The 12,273-nt window shown below is 43.4% G+C and overlaps 1 protein-coding gene across 1 annotated transcript in view; it reads left to right on the top strand.

Moving 5' to 3' along the window:
• Positions 1 to 12,273, top strand: part of afg2b (AAA ATPase AFG2B) — a 17,482-nt gene extending 5,209 nt beyond the window's left edge. Inside the window, exons 6-8 of the mRNA XM_078530193.1 lie at positions 4,786 to 4,920; positions 5,365 to 5,487; positions 11,963 to 12,273. Of these exons, the coding sequence (XP_078386319.1) occupies positions 4,786 to 4,920; positions 5,365 to 5,487; positions 11,963 to 12,121 (417 nt within the window). The 3' untranslated portion in view covers positions 12,122 to 12,273. The remainder of the gene's footprint in view (positions 1 to 4,785; positions 4,921 to 5,364; positions 5,488 to 11,962) is intronic.

Raw genomic sequence — 12,273 nt, 5'->3', positions numbered from 1 at the left:
ATTGAGTGTATTTAAGACCGAGATAGATAGGTTCTTGATTGGTAAGGGGGATCAAAGGTTACGGGGAGAAGGCGGGAGAATGAGGCTGAGAAACTTATCAGCCATGATTGAATGGCGGAGCAGACTCGATGGGCCTAATGGCCTAGTTTCTGCTCCTATGTCTTATGGTCTTATAGGAGGCCATTCTGCCCACTGAGACTGTGCTGGCGCTGGTAGTGCTATCCAATTGAGAAACAGGGAAAGATTAGCAAAGACAAATGTGGGTCCATTACAGGCAGAGACAGGAGAATTTATAATGGAGGTTAAGGAAATGCCAGAGAAGCTAAACAAATACTTCGTGTCTGTCTTCATGGAGGAAGATACAAAAAACCTGCCAGAAATACTAGAGAACCAAGGGACTAGCAAGGATGATGAGCTGAAAGAAATTATTAGTAAAAAAGCAGTACCGGAGAAATTATTGGGACTGAAAATTGATAAATCCCCTGGATCTGATGATCCACATCACAGAATCTCTCAGTGCAGATGAGGCCCTTCGGCCCATCGAGTCTGCACAGACACGTGAGAAACACCTGACCTACCTACCTAATCCCATTTACCTTTACATCCCAGAGTGCTGAAAGAGTTGGCTGTAGAGATAGCAGATGCACTGGTGGTCATCTTTCAGAATTCTGTAGATTCTGGAATGGTTTCTGCAGATTGGAAGATAGCAAATGTAACCCCACTATTTAAGAAAGGAGGGAGAGAGAAAACGGAGAACTACAAACCTGTTAGCCTGATATCAATAAAGAGAACTCTAGAGGATGTACTAACTGGGCACCTAGAAAATAATGGTAGCATTGAGCAGAGTCAACATGGATTTATGAAAGGGAAATCATGTTTGACAAACCTGTTGGAGTTTCTTGAGAATGTAACTAGCAGATTAGATAAAGGAGAACCAGTGGATATGGTGTGTTTGGATTTTCAGAAGGCTTCCAATAAGGTCCCACATGAGAGGTTGGAAGCAAAATTTGAGCACGTGAGATTGGGGGTAATATACTGGCATAGATTGAGAATTGGTTAACAGGCAGAAAACAATAGGAATAGACGGGTCATTTTCAGGTTGGCAGTCCGTGACGAATGGGATACTGCAAGGATCAGTGCTTGGGCCCCAACTATGCAAAATCTATGTGAATGATTTGAATGTGGAGGCCAAATGTGATATTTCCAAGTTTGCTGATGCCACACGGTGAGAATGAGACTTAGGAGGAAGATGCAAAGAGGCTTCAAGGGGCTTTGAACAGGCTGTGAGTGGGCAAAATCATGGCAGATGGAATATACTGTGAAAAAATGTGAAGTTATCCACTTTGGTAAGAAAAAAGGAAAAGCAGGATATTTCTTAAATGTGGTGGATTGGGAAGTGTTGATAACTAAAGGAACCTGGGTGTCCTTGTTCATGAGTCACTGAAAGCTAACATGCAGGTGTAGGAAGCAATGGTATGTTAACCTTCATTGCAAGAGGATTTGAGTACAGGAGTAGAGAAGTCTTGCTGCACTTGTAGAGCGCTCTGGTGAGACCACATCTGGAGTATTGTATCCAGTTTTGGTGGTCTTACCTAAGGGAGAATCGGCCTGCCATAGAGGGAGTGCAGCGAAGGTTCATTCAGATTGATGTCCTATGTCAAGATTTTGAGCAGAGTGGGCCTAGAATCCAGAAGAATGAGAGGTGATCTCATTGAAGCATGCAAAATTCTAACAAGACTCGACAGGGTAGATGCAGGAAGGATGTTTCCCCTGGCTGGGGGCACAGTCTCAGAATAAGGGGCAGGCCATTTAGGACTGAGATGAGGAGACACTTCTTCACTCAGGGGGTGGTGAATCTTTGGAATTTTCTACTCTAGAGGCCTGTGGAGGCTCAGTCATTGAGCATATTCAAGACAGAGATCGATAGATTTCTAGACATTAAATATATCAAGGGATTTGGGGATAGTGAGGGGAGATGGTGTTGAGGTAGGGGATCAACCATGATCTAGTTGAATGGCAGAGGAGGTTTGAGGGGCCGAATAGCCTGTTCCTGCTCCTGTTTCCTACGTTCCTTAGATTAAGCACACGTTCACTTTAAAGGAACAAAGAATTAATAGATGGAAATGTTTCATTCTGAAAGGATTATTTCATTTTTTTTGGAACTAACTTTAGAGATGAGATTGAATCAGAAGTCAATGACGCTTTAATAATTCACCTTTAAATTGTAATTTTATTGCAGTTTTACAGTGTTTTTTATTTTTTAAAAGGTTTGGGGTAATTAATTCATTGGAACAATTATTTTGGGGCTGGTAAGCTGAAGTGCATTCTGGGATCTGGTCTCACTTCAATTAACCCGAAACTCATTTCTGTCAGTCAGTTACAGAGTAAATTAGCACGTGCTCTTTTTGCGTTCAGGCTCTGGGTCTAGCTTATCCTGCTAACTGTCAGAAATGACCCTTGTGCAGTGTCCAGGAGTGCCTGCAGTATTTAGTGCCTGCAGGTCTCATTAGAATGGAAGTAATGGAAGGGGTCATCAACAGTGCTATCAAGTGACACTTGCTTAGCAATAACCTGCTCACTGATGCCCAGTTTGGGTTCCGTCAGGGCCACTCAGCTCCTGATCTCATTACAGCCTTGGTTCAAGCATGGACAAAAGAGCTGATCTCGCAAGGTGAGGTGAGAGTGACTGCCGTTGACATCAAGGCAGCATTTGACCGAGTGTGGCATCAAGGAGCCCTAGCAAAACTGGAGTCAATGGGAATCGGGGCGGGGGGCATACTCTCCGCTGACTGGAGTGATACCGAGCATAAAGGAAGATGGTTGTGGTTGTTGGAGGGCAGTCATCTTGGCTCCAGGGCATCACTTTAGGAGTTCCTCAGGGTAGTGTCCTCAGCCCAACCATTATAGCTGCTTCATCAATGACCTTCCTTCCATCACAAGGTCAGAAGTGGGTATGTTCACTGATGCTTACACAATGTTCAGCACCATTTGCGACTCCTCAGATACTGAAGGCGTCCATGTCCAAATGCAGCAAGACCTGGACGATATCCAGGCTTGGGCTGACAAGTGGCAAGTAACTTTCGTGCCACACAAGTGTCAGGCAATGACCATCCCCAACAAGAGAGAGAATCTAATCATCGCCCCTTGATGTTCAATGGCATTACCATCATTGAATACCCCACTATCAACATCCTAGGGGTACCATTGACCAGAAATTGAGGTCGGAGCGGGTCGGAGGCTAGGAATAGTGCAACGAGCAACTCACCACCTGACTCCCTAAAGCCTGTCCACCATCTACAAGGCACAAGTCAAGAGTGTGATGGAACACTCCCCACTTGCCTGGATGAGTGCACTTCCCACAACACTCAAGAAGCTTGACACTGTCCAGGACAAAGCAGCCCGCTTGATTGGCACCACATCCACAAACATTCACGCTCTCCACCACCAACGCACAGTGGCAGCAGGGTGTACTGTCTGCAGGAATTCACCAAGGCTCCTTAGCCAGCATCTTCCAAACCCACAATCACTACCATCTAGAAGGACAAGGCCAGCAGATAGGTGGGAATGCCTGTACCTGGTAGCTCCCCTCCAAGCCACTCACCATCCTGACTTGGAAATATATCAGCCGTTCCTTCACTGTCGCTGGGTCAAAATCCTGGAACCCCCTCCCTAACAGCACTGTGGGTGTACCATGGACTGCAGTGGTTCAAGAAGGCAGCTCACCACCACCTTCTCAAGGGCAACTAGGAATGGGTGATAAACGCTGGCCCAGCCATGAATGAATAAAAAAAAATAACATTCCTGTTAAAAAAACCTGGGATTCAAGTCTGATTTCAAGACCTGAGTATTATCTAACCTGGGTGAGAGCAGCGTTGCCCAGGCCTGTGACCTTTGAATGAAACATTAAGCCAAGAGTTTCTGTAGAAATGGATATTAGAGATCCCCATGCACTACTCAAAAGCAACAGGGCTATTCTGATCAGGTCCTTCCTGACACTTTTCCACTAAGCAATATCACAAAAATAAACACTGTTACATCTGAAATGTATTGGGCGTTGTTATAATTTAGACCCTCTTCCCAACAACTTCTATAACAACAACAAAAAGGTACTTTTCCATGACTGAGCTTCCTGTGGCCTGAAACTTATCCCTTATACCTGCCTCAAGACTCTTCCTTTTCCCAGTTTCACAGAGCCAGGGACCATGTGTGACAACACATTATCCTGTCTGCCAACAGGCAGTCAGTAAATGGTTAAAACATTATGTTCCATCTAAACTAAGTCAAAGTTATGTGCTAATGAAATAATTACATGGAGCAGAGTGTGGCAAGAGGTTCACAGTCCTGCACTGGATTTGTACATTGCATAAGCTGCTCCAAAATAATGAAAACTCAATCATTGCAATTTCCAGCAGCTTTGGATGAAACTCTGCAATGTTATGTGGGTGATGACATTGTTAGCTGCCAATGAGAGCAGAGTTGCTTCCTCATTGGCTAATCTATATGTTACACCTAGATGATTTGAAGATGAAGCTGACAACTCCTGGTTGGGTGACCATATTAATAATTTCTAATGTAAATCAATGAACAGGAAACTTCCATCCACCTGCTCGTTGGTTTGTTATCGACTCCTAACACAATAAAGCTAAATTTCAGCCATTCGGCGTGTTGATTTGTTTTTCCATTCCTAATTTCTAAACTTGGGTTTAAATCATTAACATCCCAACAGAATTCACACTAATTATCATTTTGAGGGTAATGAAACATTGTATTTTTCCAATTGTTTAGTTGGAATTTCAGGAGGTTCGTAACAAAGACGTGATTGTGGTTGCTGCTACAAATCGACCAGACCTCTTAGATGATGCTTTGCTGCGACCTGGGAGATTTGACCAAATAATCTTTGTTCCATCTCCGGATGAAGAGGTAAGCGTGGGTTCATGAAGTAGATGACAGACATTCTGTATGGTGCATTTTGGTGCTGTGAGCTGTGCGACTAGTGTCCCAATTAGTGAGTGTTGACCCAAACTTCACTGTAGTCAGTGGTTTGATTGTTGGTTTCATTTGTATTGATGTCGTCTTCATATTCCTACATAAAGATGCTTAAAGAAAAGGTTACATTTAAATGGTGCCTTTCAACACTTCAGGACATCCAAAATCACTTTTCAGCCAATGAAGTGTAGTTACTGTTGTAATGTAGGAAACGTGGCAGCCAATTTGCACACAGCAAACTCCCACAAACAGCAATGTGATAATGACCAGGTAATTGTTTTTTTGGTGATGTTGCTTATACAATGTTCATTTTGTGTTACCTGAAGAAACCACTGCTGTATTTGCTCTGCTCACTAATGACATTTATTACATATATAGGCAAGGCTTTCCATACTGAGGATTTGCACTTCCAAAACTCCACTGGATGATGTGTCATTGGAAGAACTGGCAGCTGAGACCACAGGGTTTACTGGAGCAGATATACAGAATTTATGCAAAGAGGTGAGTGAAGTGTGTGTGAGAAACTGGCATTCCTGCACTAAGAGTCAAGCACAGGCCTGAGTATATTCACTCTCTGCCCTGCTAGCAGTTAATGGTAGACAGATGTCACAGCATCGTATGTAACTCTGTCACCGGGTTTAAAACTGAGAAAGGTACATAATATAGAAATGCAGAAAGCAAGAGTTTTGGAGTTTGGTGGAATAATGAAACTTAGATTAATTTATTCTGTCTTTGAGATGATGCTCGTCCAGACTGCTGTTCTATTATACCAGCAAAACAAGGCAGAATGGGCACTTTGGGTAATAGTTGGTGTAGTCACACATTGTAAGTGGGCCTGAACTGCTGATGAGACCATAAGACGTAGGAGCAGAAGTAGTAGAAGAATTCGGTCCATTGAGTCTGCTCCGTCATTCAATGAGGTCATGGCTGATCTGATCCTCAACTCCACTTCCCTACCTTTCCCCATAACCCTTGATTTCCTTACAGATTAAAAATCTGTCTATCTCAGCCTTGAATATACTTAATGACCCAGTCTCTACAGCCCTCTGTGGTAAAGAATTCCACAGATTGACTATCCTCTGAGAGAAGAAATTCCTCCTCATCTCTGTTTTAAATGAGTGCCTCCTTACTCTCAGATTATGCCCTCTGGTCCTAGACTCTCCCACAAGGGGAAACAAACTCTCAGCATCTACCCTGTCAAGCCCCTTAAGAATCTTATATGTTTCAATAAGGTCACCTCTCATTCTTCTAAACTCCAATGAGTACAGGCCCAATCTACTCAACCTCTCCTCATAAGAAGATCCCTCCATGCCTGGGATCAACCTAGTGAACCTTCTCTGGACTGCCTGCAATGCCAGTATATCTTTCCTTAGATAAGGAGACCAAAATTGTTCACAGTACTCTAGGTGTGGTGTAACTAGTGCCTTGTATAGTTTTAGCAAGACTTCCCCCTATTTTTATACTCATTCCCTTTGAAATAAAGGCCAACATTCCATTTGCCTACCCTATTACCTGTTAAGCTTGTATGTTAGCTTTTTGGGATTCATACACAAGGACTTCCAAATCCCTCTGTGCTGCAGCCTTCTGCAATCTTTCTCCATTCAAATAATATTCAGCTCCTCTATTCTTCCTGCCAAAGTGCATAACCTCACATTTTCCCACATTATATTCCATCTGCCAAGTTTTTGCTCACTCATTTAACCTGTCTATATCCCTCTGTAGACTCCTTATGTGAACCTCACCACTTGGCTTCAGACCTCTTTTTGTGTCATCTGTAAACTTGGCGATAGTACATTCACTTCCCTCATCAAAGTCATTAATATATGTTGTAAATAATTGCAGCCCCAGCACTGATCCCTGTGGCACTCCACTAGTTACAGGTTTGCCATCCTGAAAATGCCCCCCTTATCCCAACTGTCTTCTATTAGTTAGCCAATCCTCTATCCATTCTAGTATACTACCCCCAACATCATAGGTTCTGATGTATGACGTAGCCTGATGTGCGTTACCTTATTGAATGCCTTTTGGAAATCCAAATACATTACATCTATTGGTTCCCCTTTATCTATCCTGCTGGTTACCTCCTCAAAGAATTCTAATAAATTTGTTAGGCATGATTTCCTCTTCATGAAGCCATGCTGACTCTGCTTGATTATATTATGTATTTCTAAATGCTCTGTTATTACATCCTTTATAATAGACTCCAATATTTTCCCAATGACGGATGTTAAGCTAACTGGGTCTATAGTTAAAAACAAAAACAGAATTACCTGGAAAAACTCAGCAGGTCTGGCAGCATCGGCGGAGAAGAAAAGAGTTGACGTTTCGAGTCCACATGACCCTTCAGCAGAACTGAGTAAAGTTAGGAGAGGGGTGAAATCTAAGCTGGTTTAAGCTGGGGCGGGGGGGGGGAGAAGTTGCGGGGGAGGTGGGGGGGTGGTTGTAGGGACAAGCAAGCAGTGATAGGAGCAAATCTGCGCCTATCACTGCTTGCTTGTCCCTACAACCACCCCGCCCCACCAACTTCTCCCCCCCCCTCCACCTTAAACCAGCTTATATTTCACCCCTCTCCTAACTTTACTCAGTTCTGCTGAAGGGTCATGTGGACTCGAAACGTCAACTCTTTTCTTCTCCGCCGATGCTGCCAGACCTGCTGAGTTTTTCCAGGTAATTCTGTTTTTGTTTTGGATTTCCAGCATCCGCAGTAGTTTTTTGTTTTTATCTCTGGGTCTATAGTTACCTATTTTTTGGTCTCCCTCCCTTTTTGAATAAGGGTATTACATTGGCCGTTCTCCAATCCTCTGGGACTTTTCCAGAATCTAAGGATTCTTGTACGATTACTACCAGTGTATCCACTATCTCTGTAGTTACTTCCTTTAATATCCTAGGATGCAACCCATCAGGTCCAGGGGACTTATCAGCCTTACCGTTAGCACCATTAGTTTCCCTTGTACTTTTTCTCTAGTGATAGTTATTGTATTTATTTCCTCCCCCCCCCCCCTCCTTTTTTTGCCCCATGATTTTAGTATATTTGGAATGCTGAAGACTGAAGCAAAGTATTTATTCAACTCCTCTGCCATTTCATGGTTCCCCATTATTATTTCCCCAGCCTCATTCTCTAAGGGGCCTATGTTCACTTAGACCTCTCTCTTCCTTTTTATATATTCAACTTACTGTCTTACTGTCTGTTTTTATATTACTTGCTAGTTTACCCTCAAAGTTTATTTTCCTCCCTCTTTATTTTTTTTTTTGGTCATCTTTTGTTGACCTTTAAAACTTTTCCAATTCTCTGGCTTACCACTAATCTTTGCCACGTTGTATGCTTTTTCTTTCAATTTGATACTGTCCTTAACTTCTTTGGTTAACCATGGTTGGTTTATCCCCTTCCTTGAATCTTTCTTCCTCACTGGGATATATCTTTGTTGTGAGTCATGAACTATTTTCTTAAACGTCTGCCATTGTTCAACCGTCTTTTCTGCTAAAATCCTTTCCCAGTCCACTCCAACCAACTCTGCCCTCATTCCATTGTAATTACCCTTATTTAAGTTTAGCACAGTTGTTTCCAACCCAAGTTTCTCACACTCAAACTGAATGCTAAATTCTACCATATTATGGTCACTGTTTCCTTGGGGATCCTTTACTCTGAGATCATTTATTAAACCAGCTTCATTACACATTACCAGATCCAAAATAGCCTGATTCCTAGTTGGGTTCACAACATATTCTAAGAAACTGTCCCAAATGCACTCTATGAATTCTTGCTCGTGGCTACCTCTGCCAATTTGATTTTCCCAATCTACATGAAGATTAAAGTCACCCATGATTAATATACTGCTTTTTTTACATGCCCTCCTTATCTCCTGACTTATTATCTGTCCTACAGTATAGCTACTGTTAGAGGGCCTGTAGCCTACTCCCACCAGTGTTCTTCTCCTTGTTATTTCTTACCTCCACCCATATGGATTCTACATCTTCTGATCCAAGGTTCTTTCTTGCTATCGTACTAATTCCATCTCGTACTAACAAAGCTACTCCACCACCCTTTCCTTCCTGCCTTTCCTTTTGTAAAGTCACATAACTCTGAATATTTAGTTCCCAGCTTTGATCTTGTAACCACATCTCCGTAATGGCTATAAGATCATACCCATTAACCTCAATTTGTGCCATTAATTCATTTATTTTATTCTGAATACTACGTACATTTAAGTGTAGGGCCATTCATTTTGCCTTTTTACCTTTTTTTTCCCCCTATTTGCGGCTTTTTCTTATGTTTGTACACTCTGTCCCTTCCTGTCACATTCTGGGTATCATTACCTAAATAGCTGCCCTGCAAGGCTGCCATATCCTTTTCCTTTGTAAGCCTGCATATACCTTTTCCAGAACCCTTCCCCCCACTTCTTGTTTAGTTTAAAACCCTCTCTACAACCCTAGTTTTTCGATTTGCCAGGACACAGGTCCCAGCACGGTTCAGGTGAAGCCCATCCCTCCGGAACAGCTCCCTTCTACCCCAGTACTGGTGCCAGTGCCCCATGAACTGAAACCCATTCCTCCCACACCAATCTCTGAGCCATGCATTTAACTCCTTGACTTTATTTACCCTATGCCAGTTTGCCCATGGCTCAGGTAGCAATCCCGAGATTATTATCTTGGAGGTTCTGCTTTTTAATTTAGCTCCTAACTGTTCAAATTCTTTCCAATAGAACCTCCTTTCTAGTCCTATCAATGTCGTTGGTACCAACATGGACGATGACAACTGGATCCCTCCCCTCCCACTCCAAGTTCCTCTCCAGCCCTGAGGAGATGTCCTTAGCCCTGGCACTGGGCAGGCAACACAGCCTTCGGGACTAACGCTCACAGCTGTAGAGAACAGCATCTGTCCCCTATCACTACAATGCTCCCATTTCCTCCTCCTCCCCCACCCCAATTTGAATGGCTCCCTATACCATGATGCCGTGGTCAGTTCGCTCATCCTCCCTGCAGTCCCCGCTCTATTCCACACAGCTTGCAAGAACCTTGTAACTGTTGAACAGTCGCAGGGGGCACGGCTCCTCGAACACCCCCCTCTGGGTCCCCACACCTGCTTCACCTGCAGTCACACCCTCCTGTCCCTGATCACAGACCATATTTGAATTACCTAGTCTGAGGGGCGTGACCACCTCCTGGAGCAAAGTGTCCAGGAAACGTTCCCTCTCCCTGATGTGGCGCAAAGTCTGCAGCTCGGACTCTAGCTCCTTAACTCGGATCCGAAGTTCCTCGAGCTGCAGATGTGTTCGCTCGGGATCACCTTGGTGTCCAGCAGCTCCCACATGTTGCAGCAGCAAAGCATCACCCATCCTGCCATCGCTATTGTATTTTATTCAATTTATTAATTAATTACTCTAGTATCCCTGCTCTTTACACTAAGTAACTATCTAAAGACAAACTAAATACCTTACTTTTATTTTAAAGACTAGAAATACTCACCAATCCTCCTCGCCAATCAGCTGCTCTCCACGCTCTTTTCTCTCTCACGCTCTTTAATGGTGTCTCACTCTTCTCTCACTGTCTCACTGTTAAAGGCCCCGCTCCTCTCACACTCGCTCCCTGTAAATGACCACGCTGTTTCTTTCTCTTTCTCACTGTAAATGACCACGCTGTTTCTCTCTCACTCTCACTGTAAATAGCCCTGCTGTTTCTCTCGCACTCTCTCACTGTAAATGGCTCTGCTGTTTCTTTCTCTTTCTCACTGTAAATGACCACACTGTCTCTCTTGCTGTAAATGGCCGCGCTGTTTCTCTCACTCTCTCGCTGTAAATGGCCGCACTGTTTCTCGCACTGTAAATGACCACGCTGTTTCTCTCTCACTCTCTTGCTGTAAATGGCCGCACTGTTTCTCGCACTGTAAATGGCCGCACTGTTTCTCTCTCACTCTCTCGCTGTAAATGGCCACACTGTTTCTCGCACTGTAAATGACCACGCTGTTGCTGTAAACGGCCACATTGTTTCATTCACACACACTCGCGGTAAATTAGCTTTTTGTGTTTTACACAATCGGATTCCTCACCTGATGTGAGCAGAGGGACTGAAGCCACAAAATCTTTCAGAATTGCTCTGATCACTGGCACTTTGTTGATAAGACATAATGTGCATTTCTATAGCACCTTTCACATCCTCAGGACACCGAGTATTTCAGAGCCAATTAAGTTCTTTAGAATTCCACCAACAGCCTTGTGATCAGTATTAGTGATGACACAAACCTGGTAAATGTCTTGCCTTTGCCACTCTAAACGCCAATTCTCCAGAGACACACTGGATAAATTTTATCAAAACCAAAATTCTGTGAATGCTGAAAATCTAAAATAAAAGCAGATCTGAAATACTCATTGGTTCTGTCAGCATCTGTGGAGAGGTGAGAAGTCACCTGTGGCTGAAACGTTAACTCTATTTCTCTCTCCACAGGTGCTGCTGGATCTGTTGAGTATTTCCAGCACTTTCTGTTAATGTATATTTTTATAAAGTCCAGCCTTGTAGTGAAATTCTTCTTCACTTTTCCTTGATTACTATTTTATCCAGTGTGTCTCTGGAGAATTGGGGTTTAGAGTGGCAAAGGCAAGACATTTCCCAGGTTTGTGTCATCACTAATACTGATCACAAGCTGTAACTTGTCTGTAGGAAGCTGTCCACTGTCCAGCTGTCCCCCTGACCTTGCCCTTCCCCCAGATCTCACTCACATCAACAACGCCACCTTTGCACCCCAACTCCCTCACCTGACTCCCAATATTGTTTCCATTCTCACCTTGCCTCAATGTTACCCAGGATCACTCTCCCCTCCAAGGGATTCCTCTATCCCATCCTCTGTGTCTATTGTGAATATGTTGACGGTGTCAGCCTTAGCTAACTTTAAACTCTACTCACCAACCAGGGACAGGACAAGTGTCAGACGTCTCCACACGCCTTGTAGCTATTTTGTTATCACCTGCCCATTGTTCCCCTACAGGCTGCCTTATTGGCTCTGCAGGAAAATGGACTTGGTGCTGCTGCTGTGAAACAGGATCATTTTCTCAGATCCCTTCAGAATTTAAAGCCCTCGTTGACTGGCCAACAGCTGGATTTCTACTACAATTTGTTCTCGACAGTGACCCAAAAGACAACCTGACCAATCCTGGCAATGGCAAAGGACAGTAACTAACAACTTGGCTCCAGATGAAAGAATCAAAACTGAAATTTATCATAAACTTGTATTTCGTATAAACACAAACTTTATCCTTCCAAACTCAAAATTAAAAATCAATAAATATGGTTAACAAA

This window comes from Cetorhinus maximus, chromosome 26 (genome assembly GCF_964194155.1).
Source record: "Cetorhinus maximus chromosome 26, sCetMax3.hap1.1, whole genome shotgun sequence".
Classification (NCBI taxonomy): domain Eukaryota; kingdom Metazoa; phylum Chordata; class Chondrichthyes; order Lamniformes; family Cetorhinidae; genus Cetorhinus; species Cetorhinus maximus.
This window is presented reverse-complemented; position numbering and strand designations above follow the sequence as displayed.